This window comes from Maniola jurtina, chromosome 14 (assembly GCF_905333055.1).
Source record: "Maniola jurtina chromosome 14, ilManJurt1.1, whole genome shotgun sequence".
NCBI lineage: Eukaryota > Metazoa > Arthropoda > Insecta > Lepidoptera > Nymphalidae > Maniola > Maniola jurtina.
This window is the reverse complement of record NC_060042.1, coordinates 6250696-6271255: the sequence shown is the minus strand read 5'-3', so window position 1 is coordinate 6271255 and position 20560 is coordinate 6250696. Positions and strand designations below refer to the sequence as shown.

General features: G+C 36.6%; 1 protein-coding gene and 1 long non-coding RNA gene across 3 annotated transcripts in view; one reads left to right on the top strand and one right to left on the bottom strand.

Moving 5' to 3' along the window:
- The window catches only part of LOC123871922 (inactive rhomboid protein 1), a 145481-nt gene that overhangs the window by 91750 nt on the left and 33171 nt on the right, over positions 1 to 20560 (top strand). For both annotated transcript variants that reach the window (XM_045915973.1, XM_045915972.1), the window contains exon 2: positions 19519 to 19893. In XM_045915973.1, coding sequence (XP_045771929.1) covers positions 19519 to 19893 — 375 coding nt within the window. The remainder of the gene's footprint in view (positions 1 to 19518; positions 19894 to 20560) is intronic.
- Positions 1 to 20560, bottom strand: part of LOC123871934 — a 218907-nt gene that overhangs the window by 183258 nt on the left and 15089 nt on the right. The window contains exons 2-3 of the long non-coding RNA XR_006797382.1: positions 14501 to 14506; positions 2957 to 2962 (exon numbers count right to left, since the gene is read on the bottom strand). This is a non-coding gene — a long non-coding RNA (uncharacterized LOC123871934). The remainder of the gene's footprint in view (positions 1 to 2956; positions 2963 to 14500; positions 14507 to 20560) is intronic.

The following is a 20560-nucleotide window of genomic DNA, read 5'->3' as shown; positions in this document are numbered from 1 at the left end:
ATGCAATCGTGTTTTTTTTTTACTGAAGACCGATAAAACCAACCCACATTTCAAGGTCTCTTTTCAATTTATCATCGATCACTCAGTGTTTAAGGGTACAGTTATTTCCTCTTTCTTAAGTTATTTTATATCCTTTTCCACTAAAATATATTATTATTTACTAGCTGATGCCCGCAGCTTCGCCCGCGTGGATTGGTCAGATCTTGATTGAGGAGTTGGAATCCAAATTTTTTATGAAACAATGTCGCAAAGTTCCTCTATCGATTAAAAAAGAAATGACGCAAATCGGTTCAGAAATCTCGGAGATTTCGGTGTACATAGGTAGAAAAACACAACTCCCTTCTTAAAAGTCGGTTAAAAAGTAGCCTATGTTACACCCTGGTCAATCCTCTACTTGTATGTGAAAATCCCGTTAAAATCGGTTCAGCCGTTCCGAAGATTAGCCTTTTCAAACAGACAGACAGACAGACAGACAGACAGACAGACAGACAGACAGACAGACAGACAGACAGACAGACAGGCAGACAGACAGACAAAAATTTTAAAAACGTGTGATTCAGTTATGGTATCGTTCAAATAACCATATGACCTTAATATGTGGTAGTTATTTCGAAATTACAGACAGACACTCCAATTTTATTTATTAGTATAGATAACTCTTTTCACCAAAATAGATATGAGAATCGAATTCAACATTCTTTTTTAATCGGGGACCCTCATTGGAACCTGCGCGGCAGTCTGTATGAAATTTATAATTATTTAAAATATTATTCTATTTTACTAGTTCTATTATTGAAAATTATGAAAGATGCGGTGCTGGGATGGCGACCTCCCACTTGGTGGACAGACGACCCTTTAGAGCTCGTTCACACGGGCTGCGTAAGCGTTGCGTAAGCGTAGACGTAGCGTGTACCATTGCGTTGTGATGTGTGGAGCTGTATGAGACATGGCATACCGCTTGCGTGGCGTGAACGTTCGCGTAGACGTAATGCGTACCGTTATGTCTATGGATTAACGCTCGTTACTACGCACGTGTCACGTGTACGTGCTTGGTGTGAATCGGCCTTAAACGAGCCGCAAAGAGCTGCTAGATTTAGGTGACGACGTAAGACCGTGACGTATGAAAGTCCCTATAAAAGAGACCTATGGCAAGATGTGGACATCTCTCGGTTGAAGATGACGATGATGACGATGCTTTAGTAAAAATAAAAGTATCCATCAGACAAATACTGAAACGGATCGTAATAGTATAGGAGGCAGCGTTGCAAAACTCACGATCACTTTATCCCATTAATTTTTTTTAAGTAGGTATAAAAGTATTTCTTACAGATTCTATGCCTATTTTGTTACATACATGTTACATAACACATTCTGACAAGTATTCCCAGGGTTGAAATATTCCAATTTCAAGTGATACAACTTGAAAGTTCCCGAAGGATTCCCTTTCGGACATTCAAATTACGTTTCCGCCCATCATTGAAATTGGATAGTTCTAGATCAAATGTTTGCGATTAACCCTATTGTCTTTAATATTATTGGAATATTGGTTGATAAAGAAGTAGGCATTTTTAGATTTGTTCGTGGTTTAACTGAGGATCTTTTGAAGCATAAACTTGAGTCTTGCATGTGCAAATCAAGTAATAATAAAATTAAAAGATGATCTCTTGTCATACCATGATACGCCTTTTCTGCCAATAATAATAATGATAATAATTAGCAAGAAGCTCGGTGGTTGTTATACAATCGCGCCTTAACGAAATATCGGTCTAAAGGTTGACTGCCTCAGGTCTCGGCTGAAGCGACTGAGGCGCCCACCAGACGCGCCCCGGCTGACGCTTCAATACTAACAAGTGTAAATTAAAAATTTATAACACCCCCGACGATCCAAAGTATTTGAGTTTTCCAAAACATCATTTTCAAATAAATAATTATGTATTTAGGCAACGTCCATCTTGACAGCTTGACATTTGTCTATTGACATAATATTATGAACCTAACGGTTATCTAACCTTCTTTTCTACAAGAAAACTAGAAAAGAGCTGATAACTCTTAAACGGCTGAACCAATTTTTTTAGATTATAGCTAAGAACACTCTCGATCAAGCCGCCTTTCAAACAAAAAAAACTAAATTAAAATCGGTTCATTCGTTTAGGCGCTACGATGCCACAGACAGATACACAGATACACAGATACACAGACACACAGATACACACGTCAAACTTATAACACCCCTCTTTTTGGGTCGGGGGTTAAAAAGAAAATGTATGGCATCGGCTGCCCACTTCTGACGCAGGGCCTTTGGATGCGGTAACATACGCTTTCGTAGTTTTTAGGGTTCCATACCCAAAGTGTAAAAACGGAGCCCTATTAATATCACAATGCTGTCTGTCTGTCTGTCCGTCACTTATGACGCGGCAGCACGAACTGTCGAGCGCTTCGGCAAACGTATAAGTTTACCTTTAGTGTACACACGGCGACATTTTCACGTGCGTTTTCACGTGCAGTTGAAGCATGTTAAACACGAACTACTAACACAGTAACTAGTGGTCTAGCCTGTCTAACTTTACATAATAATATAATATATTAGCAGGGCAGTTTACAATGCTTACGATATGCGTTCGTAAAACGCGCGTTGCCTGCGCGTGAAAATGTCCCCATGTGCAAAGGCACTAAGGGCTGACTTAATGTACGTAAATAAGTATTTATTACAAACTTGGTTGAATACAAATTGCCTGTTCTTGAGTTGAATAGATAAGAAATTGTTATTCCAAAAAATAATTACGTGCTAATCTTGAAAGCAATTTACTTTTGGATTTTTTCAAGACTCTTTTTTTAATCTACTGTTGTAGTTATTATAAGATTTTGGAGATGTTTGTTTTTCAGTAATTAATGTATGTAAGACTCTTTTTGATGACTCTTTTTGAAATTTTCAAGTTTTATTCTTACGTCTTGATACCTATCCCTATTTTATTGTTTACTCATTTAATTAATCTTTAAGTAGTATAAGATATACAAAACAAAGACACAATTCGCGTTTTTGGGCAAAGGTTGTTACGCCAGAGCAACAAGATGCGACAATACGGCATGCTACAAATCGAAAAATCAATTTTAAAATTAAATTATGTAAAAAAAATTGATTTATGTAAAATTGATTTTTGACACATGATGCCACATGATGTGGCAGTCTTTTTTTATGCTAAGACAACATCTTGCTGTAGGTTTGCAATACCACGGTAGTGCGATTCTTGCAACATTCACATTTTAAATGATTTATTTCACCATACGACCCTGTGGCATCCCGCAATGTCGCATTATGTTGTTTTGGCGTAAATGAAGCTTAAGCTTTTATGATAATTTTTAGTGGATTCTCTATAAATCGATATCCAAAGCCAGTGTGAGTAAACTAGTAAATATCTGTTATTTATTATTATTCCGAGAAAATCTATACCGTTAAAGTGATTTATATTAAGGCGTAATGATTCTCAGCAATGAAGATTACGATACAAGGAGAGAAATACGCTGGTACAATAGAAGGATACCTACAATATAAGAAGCCCGAAAGAAATTGGATTATAGTAATAATATTATAAAAAAATCTTATAACAATAACAGTTTTGAGAGATAAGACTAAACAGCAGACGAATTTCGGACTGAAGATAGAATCGTTCAATTTTATATAGGTTTAACTTTATGGAGCTGAGAGGGCAAGGATTGTATAATGGTTGTCGTCTTTCTGTATAGCTATGACATGAAAATCGATTTATGGAAACCAGGAGAAAAGTTCTATCAAGTAAAACGAGTATAAATTTTCAACTCTAGTTAACAAGAGAACTAACTTTTCTTTGGTTTCAATTTTGTTTCAAAACTTACAGAGGATTATTTAACTAAGTACTTCAAGTCAGTCAGTTCTTGTAAAAAGAAACATAGATGATTTTTGTCCACACGACAATACACAAGATAAAGTTGAAAACTAAAACCCGACTGCGATGTCTTAATAAACGCTGAAATATTAGGTATGGTAAAATAGTTTTTCTGTTACTTGGTATATTTTTATGTCGTAGTACATTTATACCTATTCATGAAGTCAGAATTTTCTCCTGTTTCAGATACAATAGCAAAAAAATATTTTTTTTATGTTGAATATGTCACCCGGACCCTTATAACGAATCCAATTGACACCTCATTCACCACAATCGGCGCAGTAGTTTAGGCACTACGGTGGAACACACAGAATCTGGATACAAACATACACACATACTTATATACATACAAAGACAGCTAAAATCATAACAATTCCTTTTGGCTTTGCCGTACTTGGGTAAAAATTATAATGTGAACTCCTGATATAAAGCCCACTCAAACTGCAAAGACTAAGGATATGCCGATTGCTAATTGAGATAGATAGTTAGTGTTGTGTTGTGGGTAGTGGGTACCACGCGTAAAACTAGTTATTGATTCCCGGTTTACAACAACTAAATCCTACCCTGCAGAGGTTATTTTATAAACTGATAATATTGTAGGAAAAATAAAACTGTTTACATTATATTCAATTATTATTTACTGTTTATGTAATCATATTGCAGTCAAGTTCATGGTTGGGTGGTTTGGTCATTAATACAATATTAATTTGAATAATGAGCTTTATTTAAGCATACTCAATAATAAAATATTAATTATTATTATAGTAATCGACAGCATAATTATTATTGTGATATTAAACTTTGCGCTTGTTGTTATGAACTACGGTTCTTTTAGTTAAATGATGATAGGCCATTATCAAAATCAAGGCATGGGCGTAGTAGTAGAGTATTATGAGATATCAAGGCTTATCATCGTAACTTTATTTCTGATTTGATCATGTAGAAATACTCTGAGCATTTTTAGGGTTCCGTACCTCAAAAGGAAAAATGGAACCCTTATAGGATCACTTTGTTGTCCGGCTGTCTGTCTGTCCGTCCGTCTGTCCGTCCGTCCGTCCGTCCGTCGTGTCTGTCAAGGAAACCTATAGGGTACTTCGCGTTGACCTACAATCATGAAATTTGGCAGGTCTTATAGCACAAGTACAGGAATAAATCTGAAAACCGCGAATTTGTGGTTACATCATTAAAAAAAATTAAAATGTGTTTCAATTTTCAAAGTAAGATAACTATACCAAGTGGGGTATCATATGGAAGGGCTTTACCTATACAACCTAAAACAGATTTTTATTTACTTTTATGTATAAGTATGTATATGTTATATGTATATGTAACAGTTTTTGATTTATCGTGCAAAATGTTGGAAAAAATACCTGAGTACGGAACCCTCAGTGCGCGAGTTTTACTCGCACTTGGCCGGTTTTTACTCAAAATGACACGATAACGCGACTTGCACTGACTTGTAATGTAAAGTGGGCTCTACACTTGCGGCACTGCCGGCACTGAACGCCCGCGACAACTGCGAATCATGAGTGTAGATGTTGTTCACGCCTTCGCGTTCGCGTTTCGCGCCTTTCCCCGATCAGTGTCGGTTTTTGGTCCGCGACAAAGGGTTTGCGGCGCGCAAACGTGAACGAATCGTCAACGTCACGAACAAGACTGTGAAGATTTGCAAGTGTGGAGGGACACAGTTCACGCGTGGATCGCGGCATACATTCACGGCGTGAAATAACAGCGCGACTTCACGTGCGAGTGTAGAGCCGGCTCAACACTCAAGGATAATTCGCGAAAAAACTGACAGCTGAGTGGAGCACGCGGCACTCGCCGCGAATAATGATACATTAGGTACAGAATACAAACTAAAGTTACAAGTCAATCTTTGGTTAGAGGTACAAAAACTCGACACGTATCACCACTTATATATTACAAGTGAATCGACTTTTATGAGATTAGCACTTTCAAACACGTGGATTACGTGGATAGTAATATTTTTATTTTAAACCTCTAAAGTTACGATTATTTTGTCAAGCAATTTAGGCCTTTTTTTGTTTCAGCATTTTATTATAAACATTTTGAACACGCAAATAAAATTAGTCTGTGTTCGCTCAATAGAAATCAATAAGCCTAACATGTTTGTCTAAAAACATAACTTATATACTGTGGGTTCGATATTAGACCCTATTGTGTACCAGTAGAGCTTAAAATAGTGCCTGTCCATTTCGTTTGATATTCACAACAATGTTGGATTGCGTAATTCGACCGCTGATCTAATTAGAGTCGGCAGCTGCAGTGGTATGCTATTTTGTATGTGGAACAATACTTGTTAATTTTACAGTAATTGATGCCTATATTTTGTTAGGACCTTTACTGAAGATGTTATTATCACTGTTAAATAATATTTAACTAAAACCTTTTTTAAGGTTGTTTTGTTCGTATGTTACCTACCCTATCTATTTAAATGTAACCTAAGCTATTTCTTACTTTGTAAGATAAGCTTACGTTTGACGAAAACCATACCTAATAAAGGTGATAATGATATCTTGGTTGAAGTGCGCTTGCTACTGGTATAGATGTTTATTCACTTTTACCAGAAGGGCGTATCGTATTTCTGGGTCAAAAATAAATCCACCTGATGTTATGGTAACCTAATTCATTCTTAGTTTTCCATTTTCATATTGACTACCTACAAACTTTACAAAACTGTGAAAGTTTGCTTGCGTTTTCTTGAAATTTCTTGAAGTTTCAGGTTCTTGGATATCATTCGTAGTTTCGTACTATCAACAACTTTAACTTTTGCTGACATGATTTATAACTGAAGATTAAAAGCGTACGAGATCGTTTTAAATGTCCTTCTTAATATGTTTTTAAACTAAAAATATGATGTGTGTATATTTGAAAATCTTTTGTTAGGCTACGACGCATCGGCAAAAATAGAGATCTAATTTTGAACATCAAACGCAGAAAGATCAATTATCTGATGCATGTTCTCAGTCATGACAGGTACCATCTCCTTGAGACTATCATGATGGCCAAAAGGAGGGAAAGAGAAGTGTAGGTAACAGAAGAAAGTCGTGGCTTAATCCGTAGTAATTCCGTAGAATGGATTAGACATAGAAACATCTGATTTAAAGCCGATAACACCAAGCATGTACGCGTGACGCGCGTAGTGACGCGCGTGAATCCATAGACATAATTGCACGCATTACGTCTACGTGAACGTTCACGCCACGCAAGCGGTATGACATGTCTCATATAGTTGTCCCATACATTACAACGCAATGGTACGCGCTACGTCTACGCTTACGCGACGCATTACGCGGCCTGTGTGGCCGGCGCGTAAGATGGACAACGTAGCTCAACTCTTCCGTTTAGCGAAAGACAGAAAATGATATAACAATCTCCAATAGTGGATCCTCTTCTTCTTCAAGAAGAAGTGGGTTATAGATAAACCTATATATGCAAATCTTTAAGCTTCTGGATTCGCTGTTTGGGCTGTATAATATATCCCATTCAGTAACTATAAATATACATAAAATTACGTGGATCTGTTGTTCCGTTGCGACCTGTTAAAGGACATGCCAATAAACCAACAAACAGACTTTCGCATTTTAAATAAGAATATAATTTGGATAGTGATAAGTATAAGTGGGGCACCATCAAAATAAGTTTGTTAATTCCTAATTTCCCTACGGACAAAGTTGTTGCTGACCGCGTATTTAAGCTACGTCAAATTTAAACTGCCATAGCCTCGTTGTTACTTGGAACATGTTGTTTGAAATTATAGAATTATGTTTTGTTTTTGCTTACTATGTTTTAAAGAATTTCATATTATATCTAAATATATAAAAGGAAAAGCTGACTTACTGGCAGACTGACTGACTGAGCTAACATTAGGCAGCTCAAACTACTAGATGCATAGGGCAGTTCGGCATTCAATAGCTATTATGACGTAGACGTCCGCTAAGCAAGGATTTTTGTAAATTTACCCCCTAGGGGGTAGCATGGGGCTTTAAAATTAGTGAAGCCCACGCAGATAAAGTCGTTTATAAAAAAATAAAAATTGTCACTTCTTGCACTATGGTACGGAACCCTTCGTGTACGAGTTCGACTCGCACTTGAACGATTTTTTTTAAATACACCAGTTTTTCAAAATTCTCATGTTTCTTTGCTGTAACTCATAAACTTCTTTTCTAAAAAAAAATGTCTGTGCAAGCAGGTTCAATAAACTTTCGAGTAAACACGAAGTAAGCATATATACGTAACTTAATGATTTGTATTGCACAACAAATTCACGAGAAAATTGACATCAGGTAACTTACGTTAAATATGCATGGCATTGAACTACGTGACTGTACTTGGAACCTCTCTATTCGTATGGGTCGATCGACGCGAATTTATTGCCTTTTCTGTGTATTTCAGGCTAGGTATACATACTCATGTCGTAAGTAAACTTGGAGTGTACACTCGTGTTCAAACTAGGTGAAATATTGAGGCAAATATCGTTATCGGTAAGTTACAAAAATACTTTTCCTCCATAGACCGGCTGTCCAATATACTTACAATTTAAATATTTTTATACATGGCATAATATTGTATATTAAATTTTTGAAAAGAGCAAGCGCCGAGTTTCTTGCTGGTTCTCGGTAGGAAAGGCATTCCGAACCAGTGGTAGATGCTTTTGACGATTCAAAAGAACTTGTAAAAGTCTAATTGAATAAAAATATTTTGAATTTTGATTTATGTTAGAGCTATATATGTTTATGCACATCAACTTATAGTTGGCACTTCCCTTTCTTTTATTAACCCCCGACCCAAAAAGAGGGGTGTTATAAGTTTGACGTGTGTATCTGTGTATCTGTGTGTCTGTGTATCTGTGTATCTTTGTATCTGTGTATCTGTGTATCTGTGTATCTGTCTGTGGCATCGTAGCGCCTAAACGAATGAACCGATTTTAATTTAGTTTTTTTTGTTTGAAAGGTCGCTTGATCGAGAGTGTTCTTAGCTATAATCTAAAAAAATTGGTTCAGCCGTTTAAGAGTTATCAGCTGTTTTCTAGTTTTCTTGTAGAAAAGAAGGTTAGATAACCGTTAGGTTCATAATATTATGTCAATAGACAAATGTCAAGCTGTCAAGATGGACGTTGCCTAAAAACTATTTATTTGAAAATGATGTTTTGGAAAACTCAAATACTTTGGATCGTCGGGGGTGTTATAAATTTTTAATTTACACTTGTTACTCAATACAGTTACAAATCCTATGAATATAGATTGTAGTTTATAAAATTATACCTACTTGGCAGTATCCTACGTAAACACGTCAAGCTTAGTCCACATTAAAGTGGGTAACCCGAAATATGCAAACACACCCGAAGTGGCCACCTTCTTGCCGATTGCTGCGGAAGCAAGCGGTATGTAAACAAGGGGTAGTAATGTAAACTAACAGTCCAAGGTGTAGGCACCTTCTTGTAAATACAGTGGCGTAAATTAAATTCAGATTGAGATTTGAACTAGGTAGATTATATTTTATTTCATTATTAAATAGTCCTGTGCCATCTTCAAATTATATCTTCTTCAATCCATTCGATGCAGTGAAATCTGTGTGTGAGCTGATTTCAGAGAAGTTTTTATTTTTATTAAATTCATCAGTCATTTATTTGTGAGGGATGTTATCTTATTTGCAAAATGTTTGATAATGATCGGTGTTATGCAAAGTTTTACGATATCAACTATTTTTCTTCAGTAAGACAATAGCTATATTGTTTTCCGCTGCGGAAGTGATGGTCCGATAGGCGATGTCCTTCCTGTGTTCTATTGCTGCCTACCACTCAGATCGCGGGTGGAATTTCAAAGAGTTTTCAAAATAATTGTTTAAGTTGGGATAGGGGGATATCCCGTGGGAACTCAGGGATAAAAAGTAGCTTATGTCCTTGCTCGGTATGTAAGCTAACTCTATACTAAACATTAAAATCGGTTCCACTGTTGAGCCGAGAAAAACTAACAGACGGACAGATACACTGTCGCATTTATATATTAGTATGGATTAGTGTAGACTGTAGATTGTAAATGTAAATAGTAGCTCAAAAGTTGTGTTAATTTCGTTTGTTATCATCTTTTGTGCACCATTTTAGTATTCAACTCAAGTTAAGGCGCTATCCATTTTAAGGCCTTAGTTTGCTTCAAGTTTGTTTTAGTGAATTTAATCAATTTCAAAGACAGTTGTTAAGTTTTGTGGATTTAGTTTGACACGTATAAATTAAAAATTTATAACACCCCCGACAAGTTAAGAGGGCTCTCTCCGTCACTCGTTTCATACAAACGTAGTTCCAATTTCATTTGAATATTGAGCAACCAAAGTCCAAGAAATTTTGCAGACATATTCTAGAAACTAATATCTGTGTCTGTGGTTTTCCAGACTTCTGTTAAAATATTCGGTTTCAAAGTTACGCGGTCTTAAAAATTTACATACAAATCTTTGAGCCCCTGTAATTTTAAAACTACATATTTTTAGAAAAATCTAAAACACCACAGACACAGATATTAGTTTCTAGAATATGTCTGCAAAATTTCATGGACTTTGGTTGCTTAATATTCAAATGAAATTGGAACCACGATTGTATGAAACGAGTGACGGAGAGAGCCCTGTTAAGGTTATAGTAACGACAATAACTAGACAAGAGCTGATAACTTTCAAACGGCTAAATCGATTTTCTTGGATTATAGCTAAAAACACTCTCGATCAAGCCAGCTTTCAAACAAAAAAAATTAAATTAAAATTGGTTTATTAGTTTTGGAGCTATGATGCCACAGACATACACAGATACACAAGTCAAATTTATAACACCCCTCCTTTTGGGTCGGGGGTTAATGCAAAATATTTCTTGGTTTAAAATTATTATTTATTTATTTAAGGGCACGACTATTCTTAACTTGGAAAAACACAAGGTTCTGAATCCCAAAAAACCTAAATGCAAATATTTTCACCGGTTGAAGTTATTTTCACAAAAAGATATATTATATTTTACCTTCAACGTAGCTATTTATTCTCTTCTGTTAGGTCTGACGTAGTAAACTAAGAATCAACGTAAAGCAATGTAATCTAATCGATCTATTTGCGAGTATAGCACATTATGACGCGTCTGGTGTTGGTGTTTCCTACAAACCTCACTTTATCAAATTACTTACCAAAATAGGTTACATTGTGTTGCTTTGTTACAATGTGGATGAATCGAAGCATTTATATTATTATACTTCACATTTTCTTGTTGAAAAAGGCTTCGTTTCTATTTATATAATATTTATCTTCGTGGTTCTATTTTATTAATCCCCGACCCAAAAAGAGGGGTGTTATAAGTTTGACGTGTGTATCTGTGTATCTCTCTGTGGCATCGTAGCTCCTAAACTAATGAACTAATTTTAATTAAGTTTTTTTTTGTTTGAAAGGTGGCTTGATCAAGAGTGTATTAGCTATAATCCAAGAAAATCGGTTCAGCCGTTTGAAAGTAATCAGCTCTTTTCTAGTTACTGTAACCTTCACTTGTCGGGGGTGTTATAATTTTTTAATTTACACTTGTAATATAAGTAGATGATGCTCGAGATTTCGTCCGCGAATGCCATAGAAAGGAACACTTTGATTTTTCGTGATGAAAGCTCGTTTCCAGGATGCAAGCTATCTCTGTGCCAATTAGGTGATAACTGCAACTTTGTCCACGTGACTATGGGTTCTTGAAAATTCCGTGGGAACTTTTTGGTCTTCTGGGACCAAGAGTTGCCTATGTCCTTCCCTCAGAATGATCTCATTCCGAGAGAAGGACATAGGCAAGCTAACTCAGGACCAAACGTCAAAATCGGTTAAACGGATGGACCATGAAAGGCAAGCAGATAGATAGACAGGCACACTTTCGCATTTATAATATTAGTAGGTATGGTTAAAGTGAGACTTGAGAGCGTACACAAAATCCTATTCTAAGAATAGAGCACTTTTAAATCTCTCTGCCACTATATCTGGTTCCATTTCGCTAAGTACCTAAGACGTGAGTGAGTTATGAACCAACGTTGTCACCAACGATCTCACTGAGCGCTGGATTAGCCCTTCGGAACAGTCATTCTATTGTACACATTTAATTCAATGTTAGTTCAATGTCATCTTATAAATAATCACTCTGTTTTCGAAAGTTACATTTATTTCATCGACCAAGCAAAATGAGTTCGAAACTGTGCATCCGTTTAAACGTTTGATTTTTAGAGCTGAAATAACGTATGATTTTGGGCATGTATTATACGCGTACCTATACTAATAACACAGTCTAAGTTCGGGACTCCCTCCTACTTTACTTAAGAGGGGTCTCTCCGTCACTCACTTCATACAAACGTAGTTCCAATTTCATTTGAATATTAAGTAACCAATGTCCATGAAATTTGAAGCGAGTGACGGAGAGAGCCCTGTTAATAAGTTTTCATTAGATAGGTATAGTTAGATTAACGCACGTTTTATAACTAGATATAATTAATTTCAACTTTATTGTTGGATTTGTCTATGCATCTCGGTATGTAGAGAATGGTAAAAGGATGTATAAACTATAAGAGCTATACGTATAAATACAGCATTTTTACTTTAGGTATTACACTTTATTCCCACTTGAGTTGCTATGTAAGACGTGAGTAAACTGCAAAACTACTTTGCAATCTAATCGATCTATTTACGAATGTTATGCCATATGGCGCGGATGTTATTGATATTTCCTACAAGCCTCACTTTATCAAATAAGCTACTGAACTAGGATAGAACATTCTGCACTGTTATGTCATAAGGCGTATAATATTCTGTACTAGATGATCCCCGCGACTCCTTTCGCGTAGATTTAGGTTTTTTAAAAATCCCGTGGGAACTCTTTGCTTTTCCGGAATAAAAAGTTGCCGAAGTCAATTTCGGGGACTACCCCTGAGAGGGAGCTAGCTCTGTACCAAATTTCATATAAATCCGTTATGAGAGTCCCGTACGAACTCTTTGATTTTCCGGGATGAAATGTAGCCTATGTCCGTCCCCGAGATATAAGCTAACTCTGTAATAAGTTTCATTAAAATCGGTTCAGCGGTTGAGCCGTGAAAACGTAGCAGACAGACAGACACACTTTCGCATTTATAATATTAAAGTATGGAAGTATGGATTATGTTTCTATGTCGTTGGGTTGATTGAATATGTTAGATTTTGACCACAATTATTTTTAGCATACTTCACACACCTTTGAGAACGTTATGGAGAACTCCTAGGTCTGCAGGTTTCCACACGATATTTTCTTTCGCTGTTAAAGCCAAAAGAGGCTAATATAAAACCACTATTGATACAATATTTTTTCGTAGAATATTTGTATTTCTTTACGCGCTGTTCCCTCTTCTTAGGTTTGACGTGAGCAAATTGAGAATCAACGCTATAATCCAATCGATCTATTTGCCAAAATTCTAACATTTGCCTTTTTTGTTGTTGATATAATATCCTGACCAATGTTTTGGAGGAATTGTTTTTAGGTCTCTTACCGTGTTGCAATCTATATTTTTATCTTTGTCAGTTCTTTGACTAACTATAGTAATATTAATTGTTTAACTATTCATTAGCTTTTCAAAAATGAGGTGTTGCTGGCTTTTCTAAGCAATCTACGAGTATGCTATGCTATACGGCTATGCTCGTATGGTATTGCCACGTATTACTGACTCGCTGCTTTGTTCGGGCATAAATTTGTTAGCAGAATTAAGTCAGAAAGCAACAATCAAATGAAAGAGATAGACAAGATTACTCATTAACATAGCATGATACAAGGCACATAGTTCGAAAAAACCATAGACGTCTGCGTCACAAGGTACTAGAATGAAGACCTCGCACTGGAAAGCGCAGCTAGGCCCCCAGCAGGAAGACCCCCCACTAGGTTAGACAACGTTTAACAGCAGGGAGCCGTTGGATGGCAGATGGCGCAAGACCGTGGCGTGTGGAAGTTCCTACATGAGACCTATATCCAGCTGTGGGCCTCTGTAGGTTAAAAATGATGATGGCTCATAAACTTACCTGATTAAATTTAAATCTTCAACGTCCCCATCATTTGAGTTGTCCAAATCGGACGAAGTTCTGTAGTCTTTCATGTGTGGGAGCCCCCCTAAGTAGTAAGGGCGTATGTTTATACTTTATTGCACCACAAAACACAAATGACAGGTTACAAAAAAGAAAACTTAAAATAATACTTGAACTTAATATAATATTTTTTTAAGGTAGGTAAATTTTTTCTAACCAACATTGTAATAGGGTAATATCTATTTATACCTATGTATCTGACGTACATGAAGTGAATTGCAAAACCAAGCTACAATCCGACTCATTTATTTATTAATGAACAATTCACCGTATGGAGAGCTACGCAACATCAAGCCTCGTCTCATGTAATTATCTACTAATGAAATAGGCAGTTGACTGTTGTGTAGCTTTATTATGTTACCAGACGCTTGAGAATTTAGCTTAGCAAATGATTAATTACAAAACTTTTTATTTTACTGATCATCATCATCATCATCAGCCTGTGGACATCCACTGATGGACATAACCCTTCCCTATAGAGCGCCACCACACCCGGTCCTCAGCCTTCCTCTTCCAGTCACTTCCCGCCAGCCGCTTTATATCGTCGGTCCATCGTGCTGGAGGGCGTCCCACACTACGCTTGCTTAAACGTGGTCTCCTCTCAAGGACTTTCCGGCTCCAACGGCCATCGCCTCTACGACAGGCATGGCCTGCCAACTTCCACTTCAGTATCCACTTTATTTTACTAATTATTATTATTATCTCTTAATAAAATATATTTTATTTTTAAAAAGGCTGACCCGCCCCGGCTTCGCTTGAGTGAAATTTTTGATAATCGGTCATTAAAAGTAAAAAACTATGAAGCTTGAAAATAAATAAAAATCTAAATATAAAAATTTACGTTGGTGGTGTTGGTACTTAAGTTTAATTATGTGCAGAAGTAGCATCTTATAGAGATTTCTTTTTCTTAACGTTTATTAGGTAAGAGATGTAAAGTCGACATTATATTTTGTTTACCAGATTTTTCTAACAAGAAGCTCTACAAAATATTAATTTAATAAAACAAAAACATATCATAGTAGATATTTTCGTATGGAAAAACACTGAAAAGACTGTCAATGCCACAACGTTTTAAATGGAAACCGTGCTCAAAATCCATATAGTGCGAGCTGTAGATACGAGTACGTAAAACACAAAGAAAGAAGCCAGGTCAAGGCTTTCACTGTTCCATCTCATAGAGGAAAAATCGTGAGGTTCACTTTTCAAAAGAATTAACGAGACCTCGGGCAGAATTTGAGACGTTATCTCAGACAAGACTTTAAAAAGTTACTTTTAAAAGACTTTAAGGACGAAACTGAATTTTTCAAAGGTCAGGGAATCTTAAGAGACGAGACATCTATTCTGTTTGAATAAGTTTATTACGTCTGTAGATATAAGAAATGTTAAATTTAAACGATAATAATGATACATGTGCATTTCGATACTTTGCTACTATACTAAAGCTGAAAAAAAAAGATTTCTAAGTTACTGTCATAAACATCTGAGGGCAGGAATCTTTTTTAGGTTGTACCACATATGACCAAGTTATTCGAGTGGTGGAAGCGATGGGGTAACTCATTCTATAAAGTATTGTATGGCAAAATGATGTTAGTACCTATATATTTTTCTTCATTTCATTATGTCGTTGCGATAACTATTCCACTCTAAACAACAATCAGTTGGTTAACTTACGTAAACTAATAGCCTGTGAAAATTGAATAGACTTTATTAAAATGGATGGATGGGAAGCCGTGGGCGGAAGAAGATTTAACCCATCTAACAACGTGAAATTTGATTTTAAGTCTTCGCTAAGTAACTCTCACATTTGCATATATGAAGGTATTTATGCGGGAGGCTTAATCCATTATTCAGGCAGAGCGCCTCTTTTACGGCACAATAATAAGGAATATTTATCAAAGCAATGCTTACCTTCCTAGTTATATCTTGATTTACGTGGATCGTTTGGTGCTGCGTGCGAATTATTGCCAGTTTACTAGAAGCACCTGCGTCTCGAATTGTAGGTTAATATACCTCTTATCCCCACACATTAGTTAATGTACGAATATGCTTACGTTCCCTGGATATATTATTACCTCCGGGATGGGATAATATCGCTTCACTTATGTCGTAGTAGATAATGGCTGCAACTTCTTGTGAATTTATTTAACAGACAGACACTTACACATACTTTAACGTTTATAATATTGGTATGGATATGGATTTTAAGGCCTTGCATTTACTTCATGGATTTATGGTTAAAGAACTTTATTCTCACTAAGAATTTACAATTCACTTACATGGATTTAATCTCTACTAAAATAGCTACACGTAGGTGTATGAAAGTGTCCTTGTTCAATGTAATGTAATATGAGACAGCATACACAATTTGAATGTGATGATCAAATAAACAACTACCTATACGACATAGTATTTTTCTCATGTTATTTAATACATGTTCAGGCATTTAGTAGCTATGGTGGAATAAAGAAACTTGCATACATCTTGAAAACATTAAATTCCTTTTTTGGGCAGTCTTGTAAAAAAAGAATAGCTTTAAGAAAATACCTACGCTTCTGTATTATTCGTTTAGAGTAAGTTATCCTATTCAAACAATGTTCATTGTGGACAGAGTCTTAGAAGTACGATTAGATCCAATTATTGACTTCCAATTATAGCAAATTGATTCGGCGACGGAATTGCAGTAGGAAATACCAAATCAATCCGGACAATTTAACGATGACGCTCCGGCCGGAATAACGAGCATGGCATAAATTGAGCTGCTTATAGACAGGTATATTGGACCAAACAGCTTAGATTCTTTCACATAATGGTAGGAACTTTCTTGGGATAATAATTCGGCAAGGTTTTTAATTCAGATACAAGTTAGCCCTTTACTGCAAACTCACCTGGTGTTAAGTGATGGAGCAGTCTAAGATGGAAGCGGGCTGACTTGGAAGGGGTATGGCAGTTATCATTCAACCCATACTCCTTGGGTTTCTACACGGTATCGTACCGGAACGCTAAAGCGCTTGGCGGCACGGTTTTGTCGGTAGGGTGGTAACTAGTCACGGCCTAAGCCTCCCACCAGACCAGACCAGAAATTTAGAAATTATAAAATTCCAAACCCCTGCCGGGAATCGAATCCGGCATGATAATACCGCCCAGAATATTAGACCTCAGCGCTTACCATTGTGCCAAGGATACTTTTTTACCAACTTTTGTATGTCTACTCTTCTCTCTTTGCGTATTCCTCATTGCTAGTCGTACGTCTCTTACGCTAGGGTTTTGATGTTATACCTATTCCCCAGATGTAAATACAGATTGAGGATTCCAATAATCCAATAGAGCAGCTTAATATGCCCACAAGAACTGACCTAATTTTAATAATGGTAGGAGTTTTCTTGGGATAATAATTCGGTAGGTTCCTACATCCTTCTGCATATTTTTTTTACAACAAAATTGGCGAGCAAACGAGCAGGTGGGTCACCTGATGATTACCGCTGTTCATAAACATTTGCAGCACCAGAGGAACCGCTAATACCGGCCTTTCAGGAATTTGTTGAACAGCTCTAAGTTAGAATTTGATGGTAACACTGTCGAAGGGAGTTGATTCTACAGTTTGCATGCGCGTGGAAAACTAGGATCTGGCACAACGGGCGGTCGAAGTGCACCAGTAATTAAAAAATATCAGCCATCAAAACAATATTACGTTCCTAATAATAACTGGAACCGATAGCTTGACCTGTTCTTTGAGGTACGGAGAAAAAGAAAAATCAAATTCGGACCTCCAAAGCAGGTCAACAATTTAGTTACCGAATTAGGTCAAGGTTGCTTAACAATCGGAATCAACTGATAATAATAATATGTGTTGTTACAACAAGGGCACATGTCTCTCCTTATCGCTTCTCTTTATAATAATAATCTTACGCATCTGTATTATATTTATTTTTAAACTTTTTGTCCAAGGCATAAACCTTTTTAATTTTAAAAAGTGATTAATTATAAATTTTATTTTAATACTAGCTACCCGCGGATTGTCTGTGTGGATTTAAGTTACCTAAAATTGCACGGCAACTTGTAACTGAACTAACGGGGTCCTAAAAACTGTACCCTTTTTAATATTATTTTGTAACACTTTGGTGTAAAATGTAGGGTCGTTACAAATTCTTTGAGTTTCCGGAATAAAGAGTAGCCTATGTCACTCTCTAGTCTCTGGGTCTTCAACTATACCTACCAATGCAAAAAATTACGTCGATCCGTTGCTCCGCTACCGTTGATTGACTAACATACATACACTTTCGCATTTGTAATATTAGTAGTGATAGTTATAGTGATCATCCTCGAATTGCAGAATGTACCTACTTACCTATAAGTTTGATAAACTTAATATCCTGCTATCGGTCCAACCGATTACTCCGTAATAACAAACTTTAATCATCAGAAAAAGTATTGAAACACTTTAACGACCTTAGTTTATTTTCATATTAGCATTAATAATGATTTTATTGTACCTAACCAAATAAGTCATATCCTTACATTTAGAAAAATGTTATTAAATTAAGGGGGTGTAAATGTCCCCTTATTATTTCATAGCCAATATAAAACTTCCTTATGGACCAATTGCATGTCCTTTCTCAGTTTTGAAGCATGCCAGAGAGTCGTGCTCGAAACGTTGAGGTTCATTGTTTGTCGTTATTGCTGGTTCTAGTTTCAGCTTGACAATTCAGGAGAGTAAGTATAGTACTTAACTTAAATGCAAAACTGTGTCTGTCTATCAGTTACATTTTTAAGGCTTAACCACTAAGAAAATCTTAACAACAGTTGGCACAGAGATAGCTTATATCCTAAAAACGGATATGTAACGATGGAATTAGATTTTTAAAAATCCCGTGTAAATTCCTTTTTCGGAATAAAAAGTAGCCTATTTGACTCTCCAGGCATTCAACTATAAACATGTAAAAATTAGGGCATCTTCATTGCGTCGTGATTGAAGAACAAACTGATAAACCAACAAACAAACACACTTTCGCATTTGTAACATGGGCAGTGATAATATGAGTAGGTGATGTACGGAATATTGCCACGCAATTAAAAAAAATCCACATGAACGAAGTCCAGGACATAGCTAGGACGTAAACACTTAAATTAACCAATACTTACCGCAACAGAAAGGAAACCTAATAAGAGGAGTGCTGTTACGTGTAGCCACTCCTTCGTCGCTATAATAGCGACCTACTTGATTGAACTTGATTTAATTGATGTTAGTAATAACTTTCGTTACTCTACTGTTTTAAAATGGCAGTTGCACAACAGTTGCCATTACCTAGTATGGTCAGTAATGTCAATATCTCATCAGTTGCCCACCATGATTTCAAGTAATTGGATGATTGCCACTTCAGTCTTAAACATAGTTAAACATGGCTTGCTTTGAAAAAGGCCTCTTGGAAAAAGAATGAAAAATAACAAGGGTTTTATTTTAATTGACTTTATTCTTCCATTGTTACAGGCGTTCGAGTGCGGGGCTGCTGGCTCCACAGCTCACGTGCCAGAGCTCGCCGGGACCAGCAGCGTCAGCACCATCCATCCCCCCACCGGCATCACCCCCGAGAATAGTATCAGCACCGCCTCAACCTCAACCACCTCCCGAACCAATACCACCACCAGCGCAAGAAGACGGTGTGAGATTACGAAGGGCACATACTGTTGCTGTTAGGGACTATTTGAAAAGGGAGACGCAAACGTTCTTTGGAGTTCAGAGGGATAATGAGAGGGAACAAAGGAGGCTGTGGTACGAGAGGCGGAGAAGGCATGCGGCTCGGGCGCTTGGTGACCTTAGGCCTGACCTACCGCCCGATCACCATCCTGACGATGATGATATTAGGTGAGCACTTTTGTGGATTTTTAAAGAAATTGTATTGTGTGAATAAAACGATTTACTTTGTACGCATAGAGTTAAACAGGCACTAAGAATAACATGGTTACAATTAGTTATCACCAACCGTAGCAATAACGAATAACCAGTTCAGTTATTCGCATAAATATTATTTTGGTGTTTTGACCACAAAGATTCATTAACATCATGGGCCTTTTCAATTTTATTATTGTTATGAATAAATCAATAAGAGAATTGCATTTGCGGCCATAAATAGGGCAATTGAAGTTATTAGCGCAATCTATCAGTCTAATATCCGATGATATACATACCTATTACCTATGTATTATTATTGTCTTATAACTTTCTGATGTGCTGATGCTGGGAACACTTAATCATTAATTATAAACAGTAGTTGCGGTATTCGTTTCTATGATTCGCGCATTTACTACCGATGCCTGAAGCCATGCTGAAATTGATTGATGTACCTCTTCTTAGCCGCTCGGTCGGAAAGAATAAGTAGGTAGATACTTGTCTTGATAACCGAGAGGGTCCATTTGTACTGTCCCTAGCTAGCGCAGTCATCTTTGAGTAAAGCCATCACTTTCTCAGATTTGCACGTTTCATTGTTTTGTTTTCCAACTAATGTCCAAAATAATTTGTGAAAATCTCAGCC